The following is a 27049-nucleotide window of genomic DNA, read 5'->3' as shown; positions in this document are numbered from 1 at the left end:
CAACAATAGAAAGTAAGATCTACCGAAAGAATGTCCTTGATCAATTTTAGCTTAAAATGATGTCCCAGGAGAGCTACCCAAGATTCTCATTTGGAATAAAAGGAATAATGACCATTACTTAGCTAACCCCACGATAAAAACAAGAAAACCAGGGTTGATGTATAGATCAATGGCAGAGTGTATTTTTCCCTTCCCTCCTACGTTTCATACGGGGCCTTATGTATCCCAGGCTAGTCTCTAACTCACTGTGTAGCTGAGGATGTCCTTGCGTTTCTGATTTAGTTTATACCCCTGGTTCCTGTGGTACTTACTGGGGATCCAATCCAGGCTTTATTCTTGTTAGGCATACACTCTATCAACTGAGTTACAGCCCCACATCCTTGGTGAGAATTCTTGGGAATTTCTTATAAATAAATAGTAAAGAATTTGAATCCAGTAGAACAAAGAACACAGGCACTTCTCCTAAATTCAACACATACAATTTATTCTTATTAATGAATTATGTGGATTCCGTACTCACCAACATGAATTGGTGCTGGGAATAATCCATATTCATGCTCTCCTGGAGTATACTCCAGCTTCTCTTTTTTTAATTGGATTAATCGGCTCTTTGGGCTGTGATGAGGAAAATAAGAAACAAAGGCAATTAAATTTCTCCCCAAGGTCAAATGAAAATAGATTCTATCTGGCAAGATGGCTCATGTTGCAAAGGCACTTTCCACCAAGACTGACAACCTGAGTTGGATCCCTGGGAAATCTAGTGCTGTGGGATGTCTTTCTGTATGTTGTGAATATGTGTTGTTCTGATTGGCTGATAAATAAAGCTGTTTGGCCAATGGTGAGGCAGAATAAGGTTAGGTGGTACATTCCAACTGGAGAGAGAGGAGGAGGAAAGGACAGGTGGGCAGAAAAGATGCCAGCCACCGCCAGGAGAAGCAAGACATGAAAGTACTGGTAAGCCACCGCCACGTGGCAACTTATAGATTAATAGAAATAGGTTAAGTTATAGGAGCTAGCTATTGACAAGCCTGAGCCATTAGGCCATACAGTTTGTAAGTAATATAAGCCTCTGTGTGTTTACTTGGCCGAGCGGCTGCGGACCAGGTGGGACACAGAAAAACGTCCAACTACACTCTAGTGTTGAAGGAGAATCAACTTCTGAAACTGTCCTTTGTCCTCAACATGCATGTGTGCCAGTCCCTTTCCAAGAAATAAACAAAAAGGAAAAACAATGGAATCCCAGACATGTACTGAAGAATGTCCTGGGCTAGAGAGATGGCCCAGCAGTTAACAGCACTGCCTGCTCTCTAGAGAGGACCTGAATTTGGTTCCTAGCACCTATGTCTGCAACTGGCAAGACCTGGTAACCTCCTCTGTCCTCTGCAGATACTCTCATGCACCTTCGAGAACCTGTAAATGTACATAACCCCCTTTAAAAAGAGGTTCTTTAATATTTTCTAACCATTTTACAAAAAGAACTTACATTTCAGATCTAATTTTACTTTTTATTCATTTAACAACAGCCCTGGCTGTCCAGGTAAGATGGTTTGTAGCCCTGACGACCTAAAATCAATCTCTGGAGCTTATGGTGGGAGGAGAAAGTTCACACCTCAAAGTTATTCTCTTTCTTCCACAAATGCACATGGTCACTTGTACACATGCAGACACAGCATACGAAAACAGAACAAAACAAAAAAATTATTAATTTTATGTGTGTTTTGTTTGTATGAATACAGGTGTCACACAAATGCCTGGTGCTTGCAGAGGCCAAAGGATCCCCTGAAATTGGAGTTATAAATGGCTAAAAGCCACCATGTGGGTGCTGGGAACTGAACTCAGGTCCTCTGCAAGATCATCAAGTGCTCTTAACCACTAAGTCATCTCTTTAGCCATTCAAGATAATTTTAAAATTAATTTATGATTTATTATCAGTATATGTTGAGTTTATATACTGTTTGCTCCAAAGTGGGCCTCCAAAGTAGCAGTGCTTGTGATAATATTGTTAACAGAAGCCCAAACTTCACCATCCCTCAGGATTCTCATAGGCAGGTCTCTGTTTACCAGGAAGAACACTCCTTCCCTTATCTTCACAGACCAACAGTGGTCAACTACATCAGGTAAGGGTATCTAGCGCTCAGCTAATCCACACAGCCTTCACCCTGCTGATTATCACAGGAAATCTGAGTACTTTCCCACCAAGTTGCTGTTTTCTGCCCCAGAAATAGCCTTAGCATTTTGATTCCCAATAAACTGTCTTTATACTCACAGAGTGGTCCAGTTTGGTGGTTTCACTATGCCCTCTCAGACATATACCTATTTTATATGTATACATACCTGGGGCCATATAAATTTTTCTTGGGTAAAATAGGGTCATGAGTATAAAGAGCAGGCCTGTGCTAAACACTCTACAAATACACAATATCCCAAGCTCTGGGTCTCTTAAATCAAATCTTAAAGTTTTATACTTTTCTGTTATGTTCTCAGAGCCCCATGACCATTTTAATTTTATTTTTTGAGACAGGGTCTCACTGTGTATGTAGCTCTAGCTACCATGGAACTTGATATGTAGGCTAGCCTCAAACTTACAGAGATCCACCTGCATGCCTCTCAAGGGATAGGATTTAAGAAAACTTTAAAAATACCCACTGAATCACCTGGCTGACTAAATGACTATTTCAGTTTTTTGTTTTGTTTCTAAATAAAAAACTGAATTCAGGCCAAATGTGACTGCAAATGCCTTTAATCTCATCACTTTGACAGCTAGTTTTTAACTTGGTATTTAAAAATCTGCACCCCTCCCTACCCAAAGACAGAGTCTCATGCAGTCCAGGCTGGTATAAAGTTCTCCTTACTCAGCCTCTTGTAGGGCTGGGTTATAGACAAGCCCAACCATATCCAGGTTATGAGGCACTGGAAATCAGACCTGGGATTTTCAGCATAAACAATCTACCAAATGAGCCACATAGTCATCCCAAAGCCTTTTAATTACAATATACACCTGTGATCTCAGGACCGAGCTTGGGGGGCTAGTATGTTTACACAGCCAGTTTCAGATTCTGTTTCAATACAGTAACAAAGGATACTTATCAAGCTGTACCAACTTGAAGGACAGTTTATTCATTTGGCAACTTAATCAATGAAATTCCAAATACATTTACTTATGTAGACAGTGCTATTTAACTTCCTTTTTGGGTTTTATATAATTTATTTTTCTTTTCTTAAAGAAATGTCTCACTACAGAGCCTTAGCAGGCCTAGAATTAATTATATAAAGAATGATGTCCTGGCAGAGACCTATTGGGCCTTCGTGAAAAACTCTCCCCTTTCGATGCCAATGGGGATTGAGAGTCCAATATGGCCAGCCTTGGCAAGCATTAATGCAAGCCTAGGAACTGTAGCCATGCGGTTGGATTCTCCAGAAGGTAATGTATGGTAACTGCTTTTTCGAGTATGTTTGAGAATGTGTCACCCAGACACCTTAGAGAATAAGGATAACCCTGAAGGTCACTGATCTCCACTTGTTAACAGTAGCATGCCAGCTAAGCCTTTTAATTTTCACAATCCTCTTCAAGCTGGTGTAGTACCTACTTTCCAGGAGTGGCTCTGTGCAACATTTATTGGCCTCCTGAAATTCACTTGGCCCCCTTTGAAGATACCTTAAAATTTATGAGCCTGAATGTAACCATTAGGAGACCATTAGTTATGCTCCTTATGAGCTGCCTGGTTTTTTCTTTACGGTTCTTAGTTGTTCTTTTGCAGAGCTGCCAGCTTAAGTCATGCTGGGATCAAGAAAAATGGGCCTTGGCGGTTTGTGTTCCTGGAGTTGTATCCATACCAGTGGATGCCCACATGCTCCAGAAGAGAATTTGACATTGCTGCTGCCGTTGTTGTTAGAGCAATGGCAGCCACCACTGCTACTGTTTCTGGGATTACCATTTCATAATTGGTTACTACAGCTAGCACAGTGGAGACCCTGGCAACAAAAGTAGCTACCACAGTTAGTTAATCTTTCATTCTACTGGGCATGATAAATTTAATTCAATAGTTATATACATTTCGATTGGCTTTGAAAATTATAAATTTATAAACTCAAGATCCATTTGTGTTTGGGATACCATCTTACAAGGACTCCAATTTGCAATAAGGCTCATTAAGGAAGGGAATGGCTCAGTTGCCTTTAGCCTACTGGCTATGGGTGGGATAGGACTTCTGTTGGTCTTTTCTGTGTCAAACACACAGATTGCAAGCCCAGCGCCACTTTGAGATCTTTGGCAGCAGTTAATTCTGCAGCTCACACACGATTGAGCCTGTTTGATAATGAGTTTTCAGAGACGGGTAATGCCTGGGGGGCACTCACCAACCTAAGACAGAGTGCCTGTGTGGCCTGGGCAGGCGTCTCCATGACGGGTAAGGTGACCTGCTGACGTCCCACGCAACCTAAGTCAGAAGCTCATTTTCTAGTAAAAGGGAGACCTGTGGGGGACCTGTAGGGCTATGGCCCCCGTTTTGGGTAACTATTGCCTTGCTTGCTGACCTTGACCTTGATATCTTCCCTATGCGAATTCCCTGCCGGGTTCCACCCTCCTGAATGCTTAAGGGAAATTCCTTGTCTGTGTATCCTGCATAAGGGGCATTAACAGCTTAGATGCAAGATTGAAAAACATCGGTAGCGACCCTCCAGGGTTCTCCCATTGTACTGTAAGCCTGTATTTAAGACCTCCTCCATCCTTCAATAAACGACATTCAGAAAAAAAAAAAAAAAGGAATGATGTCCTTGAACAAGTGGCAATCTTCCTGCCTCTCCTTCCAGAGTGCTGGGATTCAGGTATACACCACCACACCGGGCTTTTCTTCTTCTTATTTTTTTTTTTTTTTTTTTTTTTGGTTTTTCGAGACAGGGTTTCTCTGTGTAGCTTTGCGCCTTTCCTGGAACTCACTTGGTAGCCCAGGCTGGCCTCGAACTCACAGAGATCCGCCTGGCTCTGCCTCCCGAGTGCTGGGATTAAAGGCGTGCGCCAAAGGCATGATTAGAAGTCAATCATCCAAATCTATAAAATGGAACTTAGAAGAGAGAGGCTAAACATCAGGGATAATAATTATAACTGTACAACAAAGTGCAGCATCCACAGTGAATACTCAGGTACATACGACTGTTACACATATATAATGTTACACACAGAATACATATTACATATATATAAGGTTATATTGGTTTTTGATAGTAAAAAGTACTTTGTTCAGGCTCAGTGGTTTGTTTTTGTTTTTCTCTTTTTCTCCCCACCAGGCAAGCTTTATTTATTAAAGCACAAATAAAATATCACCACATGTCACTACATATATGCCAGCTCCAGTTAAAAATCAAAACGAGCCGGGCGGTGGTGGCGCACACCTTTAATCCCAGCACTCGGGAGGCAGAGGCTGGCGGATCTCTGTGAGTTCGAGGCCAGCCTGGGCTACCAAGTGAGTTCCAGGAAAGGCGCAAAGCTACACAGAGAAACCCTGTCTCGAAAAACCAAAAAAAAAAAAAAAAAAAAAAAAAAAAAATCAAAACGAAACAGGGTCTCATGTAGCTCAGGTTATCCTCTACCTCACTATGTGGCAGAGCATCAGGCTCAGTGGTTAAAGGTGCTTGCCACCTAGCCTATGAGGACTGACATGGTAATAGGAGAGAAGAGACTGCATTACACAAATGTAAGAACAATCTAAAGCCACGGTGGATACTAGGGATTAGAAGACGTAAGCGCTCAGTCACTACTTACTCTGTAGTTTTGTAAACATCAGAGTATAGCCCAGCTCTCTGGTACTTCTTCTTTGGAGGGCGTGGGGCTTTCTTTTCTCGTGGGATGAGAGCCAGCACTGGTTGCAAGGTACTTTCAGGTTCAGAAGGTTCGGCAGGGGTTTCAAGAGGACTGGGAATATCAACTGGTGCTTCTATAAAGCTAGAAAAAAAATTTAGTTTGAAGATGTTATTGTGAGAATTACACACACACACACACACACACACACACACACACACACATACACACACATATTTGTTGTTGTTTTTGAGATAGAGTCTTGGCCTTGAACTTACTGTGTAGTCAATAATGGCCTTAAACTCCTGATTCCTCTGCCTCCTATTCCCATGCACTGACATGGGAATTACAGTCATGCTTCAGACATGTTGATGCCCAACACTAATGCCAGAGGCAATCACCGTTCCATGAGCTGGAGGCCAGCCTGGTTTATACTATAGAGTTCTAGGCTATCCAGAGCTACAGAGTAAGACCTTGTCTTAAAAAGAAAAAAAAAAAAAAAAAAGAAGAAGAAGCTGGGTGGTGATGGCGCACACCTTTAATCTTAGCACTCAGGAGGCACAGGCAGGCAGATCTCTGAGTTCGAGGCCAGTCTGGTCTACAGAGCAAGTTCCAGGACAGCCAGAGTTACACAAAGAAACCCTGTTTTGCAAAGAGGGGGGAAGGGTGGAAGAACGACACACACACAACAGGACACACACCAAAACAGAAAAAAGGAAACATCAAGGCACATGGGTGTAGTGATTAGTGCCTTTAATCCTATAGCTTAAGAAGTTGAGCAGAGGGTTGGAGAGATGGCTCAATGGTTAAGAGCACTGGCTGCTCTTTCAGAGGACCCAGGTTCAATTCCCAGCACCCACATGGCAGCTCACAACTGTCTGTAACTCCAGTTCCAGGGGATTTGACAGCTTCACATAGACACACATGCAGGCAAAACACCAATGCAAATAAAATAAAAACAAATATTCATTAAAAAAAAAAAAGAGGTGATGCTGAAGGATAAGGAGTTCAAAGTCATTCTTGGCTGCACAGCAAGTTCAAGGTCACCTTGTTTCAGAAAACCAAAGTCATAGCAGTCAGGCATGGTGGCTCACACCGTAATCCCAGCACTCCAGAGGCTAATGTAGGAAGACGTCCATGTGAAGCTAGTCTAGCATACAGAGTGTGACTGTATCTAACCAACAGTAACAACAAACATCTTCAAAGCAAGCCTGGTGGCAATCCAAGTCTATAAACAAAAACTTTTACCTAGGTTGAGTGAGGCAGAGTGAAGTCAGGTTCAAGGCCTGTTTGGACAACTTATTGAGACCTTTTCCAAAAAAAAATTAACACACACACACACACACACACACAGATTTTTTTTTTTTAAATGTAAATGGCCTCAATTCACCACTAAAAAGATAACATTAATGGGCCGGTAAAATGGATGAAGAAACAAGAATCAATTCTATTTTGTCCCCAAGAGGTAAACTTCCTCAGTAAATATATGAAAAAGGGCAATATCAAAGAATGGAAAACAAACTGACAAGCAAACAGAAAACATTAACAGGGGTAGCCAGCCATATTTCAGACAAAGTAAATTCAAACCTAAACTATTAAGAGAGATTAAAAGGGACACAACAAATTAATAAAAGGAACAATTAATCAAAAACACTTATACAACAAATACCTGAGCCCCTAATTTTATAAAACAAGCACTATAGACATAAAAGGCCACATAGGTGCTGACACAGTAATAGTGGGGACTTCAATACTTCCTTCTCACATTTAGAGAGGTTTCCAAACTAAAAACAAGGAAAGGAACATCAGAGCTAAACATAATGCAGACCAGTGGTTCTCAACCTTCCTAATGCTGTGACCCTTTAATACGGTTGTGGTGACTTCCAATCATAAAATTATTTCATTGGTACTTCATAACTATAATTTTGCTATTGTTCTATATATTTAATGTAAATATACAATATGCAGGATATGTGATATGCAACCCCAAAGGGGTTGTGATCCACAGGCTGAGAACCACCACTGTAGATGAACTGGACATAACAGATATATTATAGGATATTCCACCCAACAGATGTGGAATATACAATTTTCTCAGCAGTACATGGAACCTTCTTCAAAATAAACTACATCATAGGACACAAGTCAAGTCTCATCAATTACAAAAATATTGAGGTAATAATTTCTTATGTCCTATCAGACCACAATGTGATAAAACTAGGAATCAAAGTAAGAACAACTATAGAAACCACAAAAATATCTGAAGTTTAAACAACACATTTATATGAACAAGGAAATTAAAAAAATTCCTAGAGACAAATGATAATAAAACACAACTTATCAGAACTTCTGGCATGTAGTCCAGGTAGTCCCTAAAACAAAGTATACAGCAATAAGTGCTCATATTTAAACATCTAGGAGGAGGCTGGAGACAGGGTTCAGTAGTCAAGAGTATGGGCTACTCTCGCAGAGGATGCAGATTCATGTGATGGCTGACAAGAACCTCTAACTCCAGTCCCAGGGGGTCTGACACCCTCTCTGCCTCTACGAGCACCGGGCACGCACATGACATACATGTAAGCAAAACCCTCAGGCATCTAAGATAGTAAAAAAAAAATCTGAGATAGCAAATAAACAACTGACAATGCACCTCAAGTGTCTTGAACAACAAGCAGTCAATCCTAAAAACAGTAGACAGCAAGAAATAATAAAGGGAAGAAATTAATTAAATACAGATTAAATTGTCATTGAAAATGTAAGATTGACAAATTTACTAATCCGACAGAGAGGGAAAAGACATAAATTAACAAAAGAATGTCATTACAAAGACTCCAATGAAAAAGAATGTTGAGATTACTATAAAAATTTATAATCCAGCTGGGTGTAGTGGCACATGCCTTTAATCTCTGCATTTGTAAGTCCAAGGCTGGCCAATCTCTGTGAGTCTGAGGCTAGCCTTGTCTATGTAGTGAGTTCTATGACAGCCAGGGCTATATACTGAGACACTGTATGGAAAAAAAAATAAAATAAAACCTACAACCTAAAAAGCCAGATAACTGAGAACAGAAAAATTTCTTAATGCATCTCTATTATAATTAAATACAGACGATATAAGTAACTCAAAGAAACCCATTAAAGCAATGACATAAAAACTGTAATTGAAGCATCCCTTCAATTCAAGAAAAGCCTAAGACCAGACAGAGTCACTGCTGCAGTCTATTCCAAGGAGATCACATACCAATTCTTAAACTTGTTCTACAAAACAGAAAGAACCCTATCAAATCCATTCTATGAATAAAGTATTATTCTGATAACAAAACCAGATAAAGACAGACATACAAAAGAAAATTACAGACTAATTCTTTGATGAACAAAGATGCAAAAATTCTCAACAAAACTGGGTGCTGGTGGCACACGCCTTTAATTCCAGCACTCAAGCAGAGGCAGGTGTATTTCTGTGAGTTTGAGGCCAGCCTGGTCTACAAAGCGACTTCCAGGACAGCCAGGGCCACACAGAGAAACCCGGTCTTGAAAAACAAAACCAAACCAAACCCAAACAAAACAAAATAATTTCAAACAAAACCAGGAACACATTAAGATTATACATTATAAAGAAATGGGCTCCACACCAGAAAGTCAAGATTGGGTCAACATACACAAATCAATAAATGTGCTACACCATATAAATAAACTTAAGAACAGAAACCACCCACATAATAATTTCAATTGATACATCTGACTAAGTTTAACATGACTTTATGATAAAAAGTTCTGGAGAAGTTAGGAACAGATGAAACATACCTCAAAATAATGAGGTTTATATACAACAAGCATTGCCAACAGTTAATGGAGACAAACAGCATTTCTTCTAAATCAGGATGTGCATTTGCCCCTCTCCTATTTGACACAGTGCTCAAAGTCTTAACTATAGCAGTTAGACAAGAAAAAGACACAAAAAGGATAAAAACAGGGAAGAAAAGGGTTAATTTATACCAATTTATTTGTAGATGACATGATTCTTTACTTAAAAGACCCTATGGAGTCTACTAGAAAACTCTTGGTCTTAACAAACACAGTAAAATTACAGGGTACAAATCAATATTAAAAAAAAATAACAACAGCTTTTATGTATACTAACAATGGACTCTCAAAGAAAGAAGTTAGGAAAACTGTCTCATTTGAAATAACTCCAGGCAGGTGTGGTACCACATGTCTTTAATCACAACTCTGAGAGGCAGAGGCAGAAGGATTTCTGTGCATTCTAGGCCAGCCTGGTCTACATAATGAGGGCTAGGTCAGCCCAGTTTACAGTGAGTTCCACGACAGTCAGGGCTATGTAGAGAGACTGTCTCAACAAACAAACAAAACCTCCAAAGAACGACCTTGTGCTAGATAGTTTTATGTCAACTTGACACAAGCTAAAGTCATGTGAGAGGAAGGAACCTCAACTGAGAAAATGCCTCCATAAGATACAGCTATAGGACATTTTCTTAATTAGTGATTGGTGGGTGAGGGTCCAGCCCATTGTGGGTGGTGCCACCCCTGGGCTGATAGTCCTGGGTTCTGTAATAAAGCACGCTGAGCAAGCCAGGATGAGCAGCACTCCTCCATGGCCTCTGCATCAGCCCCTGCTTGCAGGTTCCTGCCCTGCATTGAGTTCCTGCCCTCACTGCTTTTGATAATGAAGAGTGATGTAAGTGAACTGTTTGTTATATGGAACTGTGAATCTAGGGTCTAGCGTATGTGAGCTAAGTACTTTTATTGAGGATGATTAGAAATTAATCCACTGCACTCTTAAATATTTGAGACAGAGTTCCTCTAGGTTCCTGCCCTGTTTGAGTTCCTGTCCTGACTTCAATGATGGACTACAATGTGGAAGTGTAAGCCAAATAAACCCTTTCCTCTTCAAGTTGCTTTAGACATGATGTTTCATCACAGCAATAGTAACCCTAACTAAGACAGACTTCTAAAATGAAAACTTAAAGACACTGAAAAAGGAAATCACAAAGTGGCACATGCCTTTAATCCTAGCACTTGGGAGGCAGATGCAGGTGGATCTCTGTGAATTCGAGGCCAGCCTGGTCTCCAGAGTGGAGTTCCAGGACAGCCAGGACTACACAGAGAAATCCTGCCTTTAAAAAGAAAAAGAAAATCAAAGAAGATATTAGATAACGGGAAGATGTTCCATGCACCTGAATTGGCAGAATATTGGGAAAATTGTTAAAACTACCAAAATTAATTCACAGGTTTAATGCAATACCTAATCAAAATTTTGGTGTCATATTTCACAGGTTGTGAAAACACAATACAAGAATTCATATGGAACCAAAAAGGAACAGTCAAAGCCCTGCTAAGAACTTTTAAGAACACTGTTGAAGGCATTATGATACTAGTCCTTAATTTACACCATAGAGGTGTAGTGATAAAGAGCCTGGTGATGGCATAAAAATGGACAGGTAGACCAATGGAGTAAACTATGGACCCAGAAATAAAATGACAAAGCTAACCCACATAAGTTTTGACAGAGGAAGTAAAACACACATTGGAAAAAATACGGTCTATCCAATAAATGATGCTGGCCAAACTGGTTATCTAATGACACAGAATAAAATTAGATTGATATCTGGCAAAAAAATTAATTCAAAATGTATCGAAGACCTTAATTTAAAACTTGAACACTGAAATGTCTAGAACAACAGTTCTTTACCCATGGGTGGCAACCTCTTCACAAGCATTGCATATCAGATATCCTGGTATCAGATATTTACGTTATAATTCATAACAGTAGCAACATTACAATTATGAAGTAGCAACGAAAATAATTTTATGGTTGGAGGAACTATATGAAAGAGTTGCAGCATTAGGAAGGTTGAGAACCACTGGTCTTGAAGAAAATAAGGAACATTCTTTAAGACACTGCACAGGAAAGAGTTTTCTGAATAGAACGACCATTGCATAGGAACTGTCCCCAAATTTAAATGAAGTTTCTACTCAGCAAACCAACTAGCAGAGCAAAACAGCCCACAGAATATGAGAATATTTTAACAAGCTATAGCAATTTATAACTACTCTGAAATGCCCCCTCATGCCAGCAGGAATGGCTGTCATCAAGGACTCTGACAACAAATGTTAAAGAGGATGTAGAAAAAGACAAACCCTTATTCATTGCTGATGGATGCACAAATTAATACAGCCATTATGGAAATCAGTTTGGAGATTCCTCAAAACATTAAAAAATAGGACTACAATATGACCTAGCTATTTTACTACTGAGAACATACCCAGAAAGCTCAATACCCTACCACAGAGATCTTAGGACGTCCATGTCTATAGCTGCTCTCTGTTCAATGTAGCAAGGGAATGCAACCAACCTAGTGGTCCGTACACAGACGACTGGATAATGAAAATCTGGTTCACATATAACATGCAATATTATGAAGTGTTAAAGAAAAATGTAATTACAGAATGTGTAGATAAGTGGATGGACTTAGAATATGCAATAATAAGGTCATGTTCTTCCTCATATGTGGATCCTAGCCTATAATAAAAGTCTTCCTCTGTCCCTCTAGTCAGTGCCCAAATGATGACATGGAGACTTATTATTCATTATGAAAGCTCGGACTATAGCTTATGCTTGTTCCCAACTAGCTCTTATAACATAAATTAACTCTTTATATTCATCTATATCTTACCATGTGGCTTTTTATCTTTCTTTCATTCTATATGTCTGACTCCCTCCATGTCTCCCCTGTCCCTTGATTATCTCCTCCTACTTCCTCTCTCTGCTCAGAAGTCCCGCCTATACTTCCTGCCGAGCTATTGGCAGTTCAGCTCTTTATTAAACCAACCACACAGTGTACGTGTGTGTGTGTGTGTGTGTGTGTGTGTGTGTGTGTGTGTGTACACATTAGGTCCAGAAGAACATGTAGAGAGGAGAAAAGGGGTAAATACTAGGTGATGAGGAAGGCTTGAAGGCAGGAACAGACACTTGAGTTATGAAAAAAGATATAAAGATGGTTGTTTTTCTAGTTTTAGCTTTGGAATAATTTTTTGTTTTGGGTTTATTTGTGTGTGAGGGGGAGCGGGCATAAAATATATTTGATAGTGAAAGTGTAAAACCCACCTGGCAGTGGAGGCCCATGCCTTTAATCCCAGCACTTGGGGGGCAGAGGCAGGCAGATCTCTGAGTTTGAGGCCAGCCTGGTCTACAGAGTGAGTTCCTGGACAGCTAGGGTTACACAGAGAAATCCTGTCTCGAAATCTTGACCCCCCCCAAAAGAAAAGACAAAGAAAAAAGAAAGCGTATAACCTAATGTAAAACTTGACAACTACTCTAACTGCATAGAAGTTCACTGAAGCATACAGATTTAGGGTCTGGTTAATTTTGATGCATGATGTTTTTTTATTTCTAAGTTCTTTAAAATAAAGTTTCAGTAACTTAAAAAAAAATATAATCTTTAAACCAGATGGTGGTGGTGCACGGTTTTAATCCCAGCACTCGGGAGGCAGAGGCAGGCGGATCTCTGTGAGTTCGAGGCCAGCCTGGTCTCCAAAGAAAGTTCCAGGAAAGGCGCAAAGCTACACAGAGAAACCCTGTCTTGGAAAAAAAACCTATAAAGTAATTTTGTATTCTGTATCCATAGTATTTCTCTAACTCCCTTCCTTTCCTTTTCTTCTTTCTATGTGTGTGTGTATGTACACGTGGGGATCAGACAACCATGCAAGTTTCCAAAGGAGGGAAGCAACCAACAGTCTTATTCAGCTGTGATGACTATAAACCAAAACATCTAACACTCTGGCACGATAACCCTAAGGGTGCAATAGAGGTACACATATCTTAGAGGTAACCAACAGCTCTCTAATGGGATTTCTAAGGTAAACCATGTCTGGTACTGAATACCTAGCCAATTATCCAAGGCTAATGAATTATAGATCTTGGAGGAAATCTCACCACTGCTACTTTACTACAACAGCATAATCTGTATCTACATTTTAAATATTTACCCTATACTCACATAAGTATAGCTCACCTATAACCAAGGAAACTCCTCTTTGCAACAGAGACCATTACAGAAAAGCCACAACTGATCAAAATTAAGAGTTGTGGAGTCCAGTCACAAAGGATACATTTACAACACAAGTCCTATAACCAATGCTCAGAGATCATCTGATGTATTTCACTTGTATTACATCTTTTTAAATTTATCTAAAAATTAATTAATTAAAAAAAGTTTATCTAGGGCCAGCAAAATGGCTCAGCAGGTAAACACCAGCTCTGCAAGCCTAATAACCTGAGTTTAATCTACAGAAAGAAGAGAAATGACTCCACAAAGTTGTCCTATGATCTCCACATGCATGCTGTTACAGCACAAGTCCACATGTACAACATACAACAGCAATAATTTTTTAAAAAATGTATCAGTATTTAAGGCTAATTAATAAGTCATTGCATATAAAGCTGCCTTTTTAATTAACCACTTGTCTACAGATAAAACTTTGGTGTGTTTCTGCCTTTTGTTTAATGTAACAATGAATTATAAACACTGGTGTTTAAGTACACTCTACTTTGAGTAGACCCCTAGGGTCAGAACTGCTTAGTCTTATAGTACAGAGGTTATAACTATTTTTTGATGAACTGGCAAAGTATTTCCCACAGCTATGTAACATTTTACATTTTCATCGGTATTGTGCAAGCATTTGAATTTCTCCATGAAATCCCCAATACTTTTCAGTCTTTTATCCCTAATCAATGTATTTAATACACAGTATAAAGGCCATAGAGTATTAGTACTTCTTTGTGGTTTTATTATTCATGCCGAGCATCTATTTTGTATATTCCCTCTGGGAAAATGTCTATGCAATTCCTTTGTCAATCCCTAAGTGTTTTATTTTTCTTTCTGAATTTCAGAAATCCGTTAGTCAATCTAAACTTTAGTTAAGTTTATCTCAATCGTTGGAATGTATGTCCACTGCCTTGATCATACCCTTTAATGCACAAAACATTTTGTACATTAAAGCACACGAATTTTGACAAGAGCCAAGTTCTCTGTATTTTTGGTCGTCAAAATCATGGCAAAATTCAATGTCATGAAGACTTTCCCCTATCTTTTTTGTCCAAGCATAGTATAATTTTGATTTCATGATTAAGTCTTTGGTCTACTTTGAGCTTTTAAAAATAGTATGTGGGTAAAAAGGTTCAACTACTTTTTATTTTACATGTGGATTATCCAGTTTTCTCATTAGTAAGGGAATCTCTTTCCCAGTGAATGGGGTTGTCATTCCTCTCTGTCCCCTCCAGTGTGAGTGACTAAACCCAGGACCTCTTTTCCTAAGACAGGGTCTTAAGACTATGTAACCAAGGATGGTCTTAAACTCAAGATTCTCTTGACTCAACCTTCCAAACTAGAGTTGCAGATAGCTGTGAACCACCAAGTGGGTGCTGGGAATCAAATCTGGGTCCTGAGCAAGGACAGACAGGGCTCTTTACCTTTTGAGCCTCCTCTCTAGCTCCTTTTCCATTGTTCATGTTTGTTTGTCTGTGGTGTATGTGTACATGTATGTTATTTTTTGTGAGTATGGGTGTGTGTGTGTGCAAATATATAAAGAGTCCTGAGGTTGATATGGAGAATCATCTTCAATAGCTTTTCTACCTTTTTCAATAAAGCAGGGTCTCTCCATGTAACTGAGACCACCATGAAATGGAGAGTATAACTACCCAGCTTGCTCTGAGGATCCCTTGTCTTCACTTTCCAAGACTGTAATTACAGGTGGGCTGCCATGTCTACCCAGCATTCACATTAGTTTCTAGGGATCTGAATTCTGATTGCAAAGTAAGTAAGTTAACCCACAAGCTATGTCCCCAGTCCCGATTATTAGATTTTTTTTTTCAAGGCAAGGTTTCTGTCTCAGTGCTGGGATTACAGGGTTAGTTCATCATTTCCAGCTTTGCTGTATTTTCTTTTATTTTTTTAAGTAATTTTAAAATTTTGTTTTATTTTTCATTACAAATAATTTATTTTTAATTAATGTGTGTGCATGATAAGCATTGGATCCCCAAGAGCTTGAGTAACAGTCAGTTAGCTGGCTTGGTTGCTGGGAACTGAATTTGGGGTCTCAGCAAAAGCAGCGTGTGCTCTTTAACCACTGACTCCCCTTCTAGCCCCATTTTTTAAAAATTGTGAATATATTTTACATTTTGTCAAATTATATTCCTTTATCTATTAATATGATGATAAACTTTTTCTTTAGCCTATACATTTATTTCAAATGTCAAACAAGCTGTGCAGATACGGGCTATATCTCACTATGTTAGGAGACTTATTTCTTTTCACTGCTATCCAACCAGCCAAATGTTTCTACTCCTGTGTCTAAGATTCTATTTCATGCTCCTGCCAAAAACCAATGTTCTGCTATCCTGTCACATCTATCAACTCTTCACAGTAGTAATGTTTCAAGTGCTGCCCAGGGGACATATGCATCAACATCAGGCTTGGAGCTTGTTAGAAATGAACATGTCAGGGTTGGGGATGTAACTTAGAAGAAAAAAGGAATACACATGCTGGAGGCTAAGGCAAAAAGGATGGTGAATTCAAAGTCGGTCAAGACTACAAGAGCAAGGTCAAAGTCAACCCGAGCAGTTCAGTAAGACCCTGTCTACAAAAACAAGAAAATAAAAACAACAAAACTGAAGGCAAATGCCTACCATTTCTAATGTCATTAAATTCATTGTGAGGTCTCTGACAGATATTTTGAGCAACCTTGGTGGTCCTTGATACATTCCTCCAAGAAGATCTCTCTATAGAAGTGCATTTGTGATCCTGCTCAGGCCTCAACAGACCCAAGAGAGTCTTATAGAGCCTCTGCTGCAACTCCCTTTGAGGACACTATATTCAGTGAAATAAACCAGTCACAAAAAAACAACTACTATGTGATTTCATTTATAATCAGCATTTAAGAGTAGCCAAAAATCTCAAAACAGAAAGCAGAATGTTAGTTTTTAGGGTGTTAGGCAAAGGGGAGGACAGGGAGTTACTATGAGAGTCTGTCTTAGCAACATCAAAACTGCAGAACAGAAAACAAAACAAAACAAAACCACAACATACACAGACACAGAGACACACAGACACAGACTGACTGACTGAAGCTGGATATGGTGGCACATACTAACACTTAGGAAACAGAAGCAGGCTGACCTTTCTATGAGGTCAAAGCTAGCCTGGTCTGCACAGTAAGTTCTAGTCCAGCCAAGGCTACAAAGTGAGACAATGTCTCAAAAAAATAGAAAATTTCTTTTGGCTGTGTATCACAAACGACTCTTAAATTCATTTCCTAAAGGTGCATTTTGTGTTTTGAATATTAAGCCCTTTTACTTTTTACCATGTAAAAATGTTTTTTGGCCACCTTGTGTTTTAAGAAAGGCTCTAGCTATATTATGTGTCTAGGATGGCCTACAATTCAGTATCAGTATAGCTCAGATTGATCTTAAAACTCCAGATTGCTCTTCAGCCTGAAATCATTGCCATGCAGGAGTACTTCACCTAAAATATTCTTACAGAGTAGAAAGCAGGCCTGAAGACTCAGTTATATAGGTAGAGTATAGTTTGGAGACACTTAGGCTGGGGCTGGGGAATTGGCTCATCAGTGAAGATGCTCGCTGTCAAGACCAATGAGCCAAGTTAGACTCCTGGGATCCACATGGTGGAAAAGACCTCATAGATTATCCTTGGTTTGTTCTACATCTGCTACAGCAGGGGAGCGCGCGCGCGCACACACACACACACACACACACACACAAACAAGAAAATAAAGAAGTTAGACTGCTGTTATTTAGACCATAATATCTTAAGAAAGAAATTACCTTTTATTGTTTTCTTGTTCTTCTTCTTCTGGTACTGTCTTCTGCTTTTTCCTAGACTGTTCTTCTAACAGCCAATTTTTCCTCTTCAAGCCCTTCTTATGTTCTGAATTAAGGTTCACACTCTGAACCACAGCCTCAATCACATCAGTAACTGTGTCTGGACTTAGGTGCAGCGCTACGTCTTCGCCTTCATTCAATTCTGGGTTGACAAACTGGGCGGCCTGGAATGCTTGCATTGATACCACAGCTTGGAGGGGACATTTCCGAGGTCGACCTGGTCTGCGTTTCACAAAATTATTCCCTGTCCTGGCCTGCCTTTGAAGTTTTTTGGCTTTTAAAATTTTATTGACGTGGTCCAGGTTTTTCTTGGTGGCCAAGATTTTGTCATAATTGCACATTTTCCGAGCTTGGCGCTGCATAGCTTCAACTACACTTCTCTTGATATGATGGGGGGAACATCTACTTGCTAACTTTTCAGAAAGGAGTGGGATATTATTACAAGAGTCACTTGGGACTGCAGGCACTAGGAGACTATCTGATTTACCTAGGGCTCGCTCTTTGCTATAGCTATGGCCTGGACTGGAGGAAGGTGGTACAGACACAGTTGTAATTGAGGCATCAGTATTTTTCTCCACGGACTCTTGCTCATCATGTTGTACTATTCGCTGCAACAGACTGTCTACAGAATCATCCATAGAAGCAACCAATCTGGGACTTCTGGAGGGAATTCCATTCACTAAAAGAGACAACACAGCACATACAGACAAAAAATTGATCACTGAGTTATCTAAATTGTTTTGTCTCTTTATGTTTGTTTCTTAGCCTTTTGAGACAAGGTTGGGCTACGAAGCTTTTGCTGGCTTAGAATTTACCAGGCAAATTAGGCTGGTCTTGAAGTTGTAGTGATTGAGCCTCCCTGCCTCTGCCTCCTGAGTGCTAGAATTATAGGCAATCAACCAGCTTTTTATTTCATTAATTCTTTATTTTTAATTTATGTATGTGTGTGTGGATGGCATGTGCACAAAGGTGCCCACAGAGGCCAGAAGAGGGAGTCAGATTCCCTGAAGTTAGTGAGCTGCTGGATATAGGTGCTGGGAAATGAACCCAGGTATTCTGGAGAGCAAGCAACAAGAGCTCTTAACTAGGCCATCTCCCAGTCCCTTCTTGTATTTGTTTAAGACAGGTCTTCTGTAGTTCAGGATGGCCTTGAATCTACTACATTTGAGGTTATTCTATTAGAGGGCTACCTTGAATTCCTAATCCTCATATCTGGTTCCCAAGTGCTGCAATTTCAGGTGTGAACCACCACTCCTGGCTAAATAACTTTCTGTACTGACAAAAGGTAAAGAAGTATCAAAGGCTACACAGTTGAAGACTAGAAAAGAAGCTAACCTTGTCTTTCTTTTTGACGCTGGTGATCAAATCCTGAGACTTGCCCATATTTGGCAAGTTGTTCACCACTCAGCTAAATCCTGAGCAAAATGGGTTCCTTCCCTTCTTTCTTCCTGCTTTTTCAAACAGGACGTTACACTGTAGGCCAGGCTTGCCTGCAACTCACTAGGTGAGGTTATCCTCCTCCCTTAGCCTCCCACGTCCTGGAATTAAAGGTGTATTATATATACCATGCCTGTGGCTTTTTGTATATGTGTTTATGTAGAATCAAATTTATTTGTGTGTGTGGGGGGGGGTCACTCTTGTGTGTTGTTTCTCATGGGCTATCCATCTTATTATTTTTAATTGGAACCAAACATAAATCCTTTTCAAGAAGAGTTAAGTGTGCTGAACAACTGAATCATTTCTTTAGCTCCATGACTACGAACTTTTAAAGGGTTGGAAGCTTTAAAAGTTGGACTGAATGCATTTTACATCTTGAGAGTGTGGGGACAAGGGATGGAAGGTTATGGCTTAAAAGTGATGTGTTTGAGTGTTAAGTGGACAAGGGGTAGTGTTGTGATGGGGTTAGGCGAGTGTTAATTGTCAACTTCACAAAATACAGAATCACCTGGGAGATGGGGCTCTGAACATGCCTGTAAGAGATTATCTTTCTAAAAGAATTAATGATTTTATTTTGTGTATACATGTGTGGGGTGAATACATGGAACTGTGCACAAATGGAGGTCAGAGGAGAACATTCTGTCTTCAGTTCTCCTTCCACTTTGATGTGGATTTGGAGGGTTGAACTCAGGTTGTCAGGCATGTGCGTGCAGCATTGTGTTTAGATTTGCCTGCTGAGCCATCTCTTCAGCCCAATCTTGATTTAGTTAACAGTAAGTGGGGTCCTTCTTCTAAATGGGATCCTGGACTATATACCTTGAGAAAGGGAACTGAGAGGCAGTTTGTATCTATCCCTCTATATTTCCTGATTGCGGATATGATGTGACAAGCTGCTTCAAGCTGCTGCTACCTTCAACTATGAGCTAAAATAAGCCATTTACCCCTTAAGTGTCTTCTTCCAAGGCATTTCTAATCACAGGAAAGAAACTAAAACAGTACCTAAACTCCTAATTTACTATTAATATCCACAGGTCATTTTGTTGTTGTTTTGTTTTCCAGGACAAGGTTTCTCTGTTTTCTCAGCTCTGGCTGTCCTGGAACTCGCTCTGTAGACCAGGCTGGCCTTCAGCTCACAGAGATCCACCTGCTTCTGCTTCCCAAATGCTGGGATTAAACGCATTCGCCACCACTGCCCGGCTCAGGTCATAATTGTTTTAAATCAATGGATTTATCGACATGTTTTTAAAATGTGACATTAGCTGACATGTTTGGTGGCTCATAACAATGTAACTTCAGCATAACAGGAGGCTGAGCCAGAAGGTTTATCACAAATTTCAAGCCAGCCTGAGCTACACAGTGAGGACCAAGACAAGTCAGGCATAGCAAAACTCTATCCAAAAATATTGAAATTAGTGCTGTTGAGATGGCTAAGGATTAAAGCATTTGCTGATAACCCTAGGGCCCGCAGTGGGAGGAGAGAACTAACTTCTCAGGGTTGTCCTCTGATGGTAGTCTGCATGTGTACACACACACACACACACACACACACACACACACACACACACACACACACACTTTTAAAATTAAGAAAATGTTATTAGAGCTAGAGTTCAGTCTTCAGAGTGCCTGTCTAGTATGTAACAACAGCATGTATCAAATTTTGGGGACAAATCCAGTACTTGGGTAAAGCGAGGAGAATCAGATGTTTAAGGTAAATTTGGCCATATAGTGAATTTGAGTCTAATCTGGACTAGATGAGTCCCTATTAAAAACAAACACAGAAACACTGCTATCATTCTAGTCTTTAAAAAAGACTTATTTCAACTTTATTTATATGTGCTTATGTGTTTATGTCACGGGGTACAGATGATCTCTGAGGCCAGAGGAAGAAATAGAATGCTAGGAACAAAAATCAGGTCCTTTGGAAGGGCAACAAGTGCTTTTAACCACTGAGCCATCTCTCTAGCCCAATTCCAGACATTTCCCTATTAAGTACTAGGAATTATAGAAACATCTATCTAATCAGGAAATGGAGTTTTCTGAACGTTCCAAGTAACTTGATGTTAAAATTCTCAAAATGAACAAGGTGGGGGAGGAATAAGGTAAGTGTTCCTCTTTCCAATGTGGCCAGATTGAATAAACTTCCCTTTTCTGCTTTCTGCTTTTGTTGTGCCTTTAACTGGCTCATTGAGGGCTTGTGGGGGGGTGGGGGAAGATTAGCTTTTTAGGGCTGTTAGAGCAGCTTCAGACCCTAACCGTAGAACCCACACTGTAAGAACTAATTTCTGGAAGTTGTGCTCTGGTCATGGCTTGCATGTACACACACATGCACGAACTCACATGCACACATACACACATCCTTGCTAATACTGTCCAACACAGAAAAACCAAACCATTTCCAGTAGCCTGAAAAGTCCTTAGATAGCCATCCTTTCTTTCACTCAGATCATCATGGGCGTAGGTCAAGGAGGTACCCACTGTATCTGTGTCCTCTCAATACAGATGATGTTTGCTTTTCTAGAATTTCATACAATGGAAACCTGGAATATAGTTTTATTATTTGGCTGTATTCTTGAGACAGACACTTCGAATCTGTCTGCTACAAAGAAGTGCTTCCTACCTGACACTTCTTCTGCCTTCACTGTGTCTGTCTTTACTTGGGCCTGCCTGATTAATTCTGCACACAGGCAGGTTAATCACTAAAGGAACGATCTGTCTAACCTATCTATCTCATCACCCTTTCAAAGTTGAAGGCACAGAGAAGTCACTATCCTAAATCTGCAGTCACTTTGGACTCTCAGAAGGATAATCACTGCCCCAAGCCCCGTAAGGGACATCTCTTTATGGGGTGAGAGATGCATCCTGGAGCAGAAGTATCATCTGAAACCCATCTTGGCCCCTAAATTGTGAGGACTTCTTTGAACTACTTTGTTCAGATACCAGAAATGATATCAACAACCCAGCCATATCCTGACCACTAATGATAAATAATGTCCCTCTGGAAAAACAAAAACAAAAACACCCCCTCTCATTCCCCATCCTTCCTCTACTGAAAGCGGAAGGAAGCTCACTTCAGTACTCTGAAGGTGGCCTTTCCATTGGTGGACAGTCACTGTGGGAATAGCTGAACCACAGCCTGTAAGCCATTCTAATAATCCCCTTTATGTGTATGTGTATATATATATATAGTATATTATATGTATATATATTATATATATAAAAATTCTATCAGTTCTGTTCTTCCAGAGAAACCTGACTAATACAGGGGCTATAAAATTAAACTCAATGGTTATGGCTTTATCTTAGAATAAGGCTGCTACTGGTTGTCTTCTGCAGGGGAATGGTAAGACAAAAGCTCAGCTACAGAGCTTGTTAGCCCCTTATTATAGCTGTTCCTCCTACCAAATTGCCATCTTCTCCTATGAGTTCCATTTTTTCTCAAACTTCTGTTCCTTCTCTGTTCCTAGAAATGGACTCCCAAAACTTGAAAATTCTGCAATTTTGGGCCTGTAGCACGAAGGTACCTGTGGCTAAGTTTGAGAACCTGAGTAAGAGTCCCAGGACTCCACTCGGTAGAACGAGAAAATAGACTCCTGTGAACTGACCTCTGCCTTCCATCCACATGTGTATACACACGATAAATAAATAGGCTAATAATTTTTAAAGAAATCTGCAATTTTTAAAATTTATTTATTTATTATGTATACAGTGTTCTGCTTGCATATATTCCTTCAGGCCAGAAGAGGGAGCCCGATCTCATTACAGATGGTTGTGAGCCACCATGTGGTTGCTGGGAATTGAACTCAGGACCTCTGGAAGAACAGCCAGTGCTCTTAACCTCTGAGCCATCTCTCCAGCCCCGAAATCTGCAATTTTTAACTTTACCTGATTTTATGTATATGAGTTTTCTCCCTCTCAGCTGTTCCTGCATTCTTTCTTGTCTTTATTTATTTTTTTATACTCATTGATTTTTTTTTTTAAAGATTCATTTATTTATTATGTATACAGAAGAGGGAGCCAGATCTCATTACAGATGGTTGTGAGCCACCATGTGGTTGCTGGGAATTGAACTCAGGACCTCTGGAAGAGTGGTCAGTGCTCTCAACCTCTTAGCCTGATTTTTATGTGTTTTACATGCATGTATGTATGTGTAGCATGTGTGTTCTTGATGCCTGTGTAGTTGAGAAGAGGCTCTGGGACTGGATTGATGTATGGTGTGTTCAGTGAACCTGAGTTCTCTTCAAGAGCAAGAAGTGCTGGGATGGCTATAAGGATAAATGTTCTTTTTTTTTTTTTTTTTTTTTTTGGTTTTTCGAGACAGGGTTTCTCTGTGTAGCTTTGCGCCTTTCCTGGAACTCACTTGGTAGACCAGGCTGGCCTCGAACTCACAGAGATCCGCCTGGCTCTGCCTCCCGAGTGCTGGGATTAAAGGCGTGCGCCACCACTGCCCGGCAAATTGATTTTTTTTTTTTTTTTTTTTTCGTTTTTCGAGACAGGGTTTCTCTGTGTAGCTTTGCGCCTTTCCTGGGACTCGCTTGGTAGCCCAGGCTGGCCTCGAACTCACAGAGATCCGCCTGGCTCTGCCTCCCGAGTGCTGGGATTAAAGGCGTGTAGGATAAATGTTCTTAACCACCAAGCTCTCTCTTCTGCATGTAAGTTGTTTTGTTTGTTTTTTTGCTCCATATATTTAAGTCCACCAAATACACGCAATTCCTTCGGAGGCCACAAAACAGGGGCTGGATCTCAGTAACTGGAGCTACAGATGGCTAAACAAGTATGTGGGTGCTGGGAACAGAATCAAGGTCCTCTTTACGACAGCAAGTGCTCTGAACTGCTGAGCGATCTCTCTCGTCCTTTTTCTAGTTTCTTCTTTTTAAAAAAACTGGTTACTGCGGCGGTGGCAGCACACGCTTTTAATCCCAGCACTCAGGAGGCAGAGGCAGGTGGATCTCTGTGAGTTTGAGGCCAGCCTGGTCTACAGAGCAAGATCCAGGACAGCCAGGGCTACACAGAGAAACCTTGTCTCGGGAAAACAAAAACAAAACAAACAAGCAAATTGATCGAATAAAAATAGGAAATTATGGGGCATAAAATTTAACTTACTGTGTGTGGGGGACATTTGTACCACAGGTCATGTATGGAGAGGTCAGAGGGCAACTTATGGGAGTTGGTTTTCTCTTTATCATGTGGGGACTTAAGATCATGACTTTAGGCTTGGTGGCAAGAGCTTTTTTCCAGTGAATTATCTTGCCCTCCGTGTTTTCCTTGCTTATATGCAAATCTTTTTCTTTTCTTTTCTTTCATTGAGACAGACTCTACAACTGCACAGAGATTCACTTGCCTCTTCCTTCTGAGTTCTGGACCCAAGGCTAGCCCACTTTGTTCTTGGACTCTGCCAATCAGCTTCACTTTTCCTTCGTTTGCTCTCCCCGCTCTTGCTTTTGCAAGCTTGTACATTTTTTGAAGTCTCTCTCTCAGCTTCCTGAGACTCAGTTCCTTGTTTTTAGGGTCACATGTAGCCCAGGCTGGCCTTGACCTCTTGCGTCTACCTCCCAACTGATAGAAATGCCTGCTTTAACCTCAGCAGTGGTAGTAATACCAGCCTTAACAAACAACAAAATGTTTCCTTTTTTAATTGGTAAAGAAAACATTATTTCTTTCATCATTTTTCCCCAACTACTCAGGTTTAAGCCTAAGGTCTTGCATAGGCAAGGCACAGTCAGCTTTTGAAGTAGCATAAAGTAAAGGTCCAGCCACCCAAGGACTGAAATTTCGGTGTGAATCATCCATGACCCACTAAAACAATGTTTCTTTCTTTTTTTCTTTTTTTGAGATAGGGACTCATGTAGTAAAGATTAGCTTCAAATTAAAATATTATATAGCTGAGGTTGGCCTTGAATTCCTGAACCTCCTGTCTCAACTCCCCACTGCTGGGATTACGGGCATATGTCATAATGCTATGCCAAGGACTGGACTTCTCCATGTACTCCAGGTTGGTCTTAACCTCACAGTGATCCTCTTACCCCAGGCTCAAGAGGGGTAGGATCACAAACTGAGCCCCATGTCTGGCTCAGAAATCTTTGTCTACCCCAAGGTCATGAAGATTTTCTCCCATGTGTTTAAGTTTTAAGGTTTTAGTATGTTCACAGAAGCCGGGCAGTGGTGGTGAGGCATGCCTTTAATCCCAGCACTCGGGAGACAGAGACAGGTGGATCTCTGTGAGTTCGAGGCCAGCCTGGGCTACAGAGTGAGTTCCAGGACAGGCTCCAAAGCTACACAGAGAAACCCTGTCTCGAAAAATCAAAAAGAAAAAAAAAAAAGAAACTTCACAGAAACCTATTTCAAGTTAAAATTTCCATGGTCTACAGTCAATGGTCCTCTTTCTCTATACAGCCATCTTACTGTTTTTTTCATTTTTGTTAAAAAGACAATCTTCATAACATAAGACTCCTGTTTGAGAAGAATGAACTGAAAGGGCAGGAATGGTGGCTCCTGCTGCAACATCACTACTTCTGAGGTTGAGACAGGATTTCTTTGGTTTCTAGCCCAGGCTGGGTTACACAATGACTCTAGGCCAGCCTAGAAAAACAACTAACAACTCATCACTAACAACAAAGAGCACCACTCCAACCCCACAGGAACCAAAAGGTCATGTGCAGGGCCTTCCAGATGGCGCACGGGAAAGCACTTGCTGCCAGGCCTGAGGATCCCAGTTCTGTCTGGGACCCACCAGGTGGAAAGGTCCAACTGACTTCTATAAACTGTCCTTGGACCTCTGTCCTGTGCTCTTGCCAGACACACAGTAGTAAATAAATAATAAAGACATTTTTGAAGAAGTCTATATAGAAGTAACTATAACTGGTCTTTTAAAGTTTTTTTTAAATTATATTTATTTATTGTGATTCAGATCATCAAACGTGGAGACACATACCTCTACCGACAACACAAACTCAAAGGCCCTATCTATTTCCAGACTTCGTGTTTCACTAAACCATACTATATGTTTATAGTCCTGGCAGGAATGGACACTCTTTTCTTAGAGATAGACTTTCACTATGTAGGCCTGGCTGGCCTTGAACTCACTGGTCTTGAGATCTGGCTGCTTCTGTCTCCCAGGTGCTGGGATTAAAGGGGCATGTCTTAGTTACTGTTTTATTGCTGTGAGGAGACACCATGACCAAGGCAGTCTATAAAAAAAAAGCACTGAATTGAGGACTTGCTTGTAATTTCTGAGAGTTAGTCCATGATTGTCATGGTGGGAAGTATGGCAGCAGGCAGGCATGGCACTGGAGCAGTAGCTCAGAGTTGACATCTTTTCCACAATGGGGGCAGACAGCAAAAGAGACTGAGCCTGTTGTGGGCTTTTGAAACCAGTGACACACTTCCCACAACAACATCATACCTCCTAACCTTTACCAAACAGTTCCAACTGGGAACCAAACATTCAAGCAGATGAGCCCCTGGGGGCCACTCTCATTTAAATTATCACAAAGGGTAAGAAACTGTGCTCTTTCACTTGGCTATCAGATAACAGAGATAATTTTCCCTCACAGAGATCTCATATAGGATAAGGAAATGGCTAGGGCCCTTGGGCTAGCCAGAGGAGGCATTTGTCTTCAGCAAAGTTTTCACCAGTACTGACACTTGCTGGAGCCTGGAGCCTGAAGGACTCCTTTCTTTCCTTGTCTGTTTTCTGCAACAGGGCTTCTCTGTGTAGTCCTGGCTGTCCTGGAACTCACTCTGTAGACCAGGGTGACCTCAAACTCATAGAGATCTGCCCGCCTCTGCCTCCTGAGTACTGGGATTAGTGATATGTGCTACCAACCCTGGCCTTTGTCTGTTTGTTTGAGACAGGGTCTTACTATGTAGCTTCAGCTGACCTGGAACTCACTATGTAGACCAGG

At 40.6% G+C, this 27049-nt stretch overlaps 1 protein-coding gene across 5 annotated transcripts in view; it reads right to left on the bottom strand.

Moving 5' to 3' along the window:
- Positions 1 to 27049, bottom strand: part of Ash1l (ASH1 like histone lysine methyltransferase) — a 161635-nt gene that overhangs the window by 68257 nt on the left and 66329 nt on the right. For all 5 annotated transcript variants that reach the window (XM_052731543.1, XM_052731545.1, XM_052731542.1 and 2 more), the window contains 3 exons: positions 17652 to 18387; positions 5759 to 5938; positions 521 to 615 (listed from right to left, as the gene is read on the bottom strand). In XM_052731543.1, the coding sequence (XP_052587503.1) occupies positions 521 to 615; positions 5759 to 5938; positions 17652 to 18387 (1011 nt within the window). The remainder of the gene's footprint in view (positions 1 to 520; positions 616 to 5758; positions 5939 to 17651; positions 18388 to 27049) is intronic.

This window comes from Peromyscus californicus, unplaced genomic scaffold (genome assembly GCF_007827085.1).
Source record: "Peromyscus californicus insignis strain IS unplaced genomic scaffold, ASM782708v3 Scaffold_9__1_contigs__length_137607984, whole genome shotgun sequence".
NCBI lineage: Eukaryota > Metazoa > Chordata > Mammalia > Rodentia > Cricetidae > Peromyscus > Peromyscus californicus.
The sequence above is the reverse complement of the archived record's forward strand: the minus strand, read 5'-3'. Positions and strand labels throughout refer to the sequence as shown.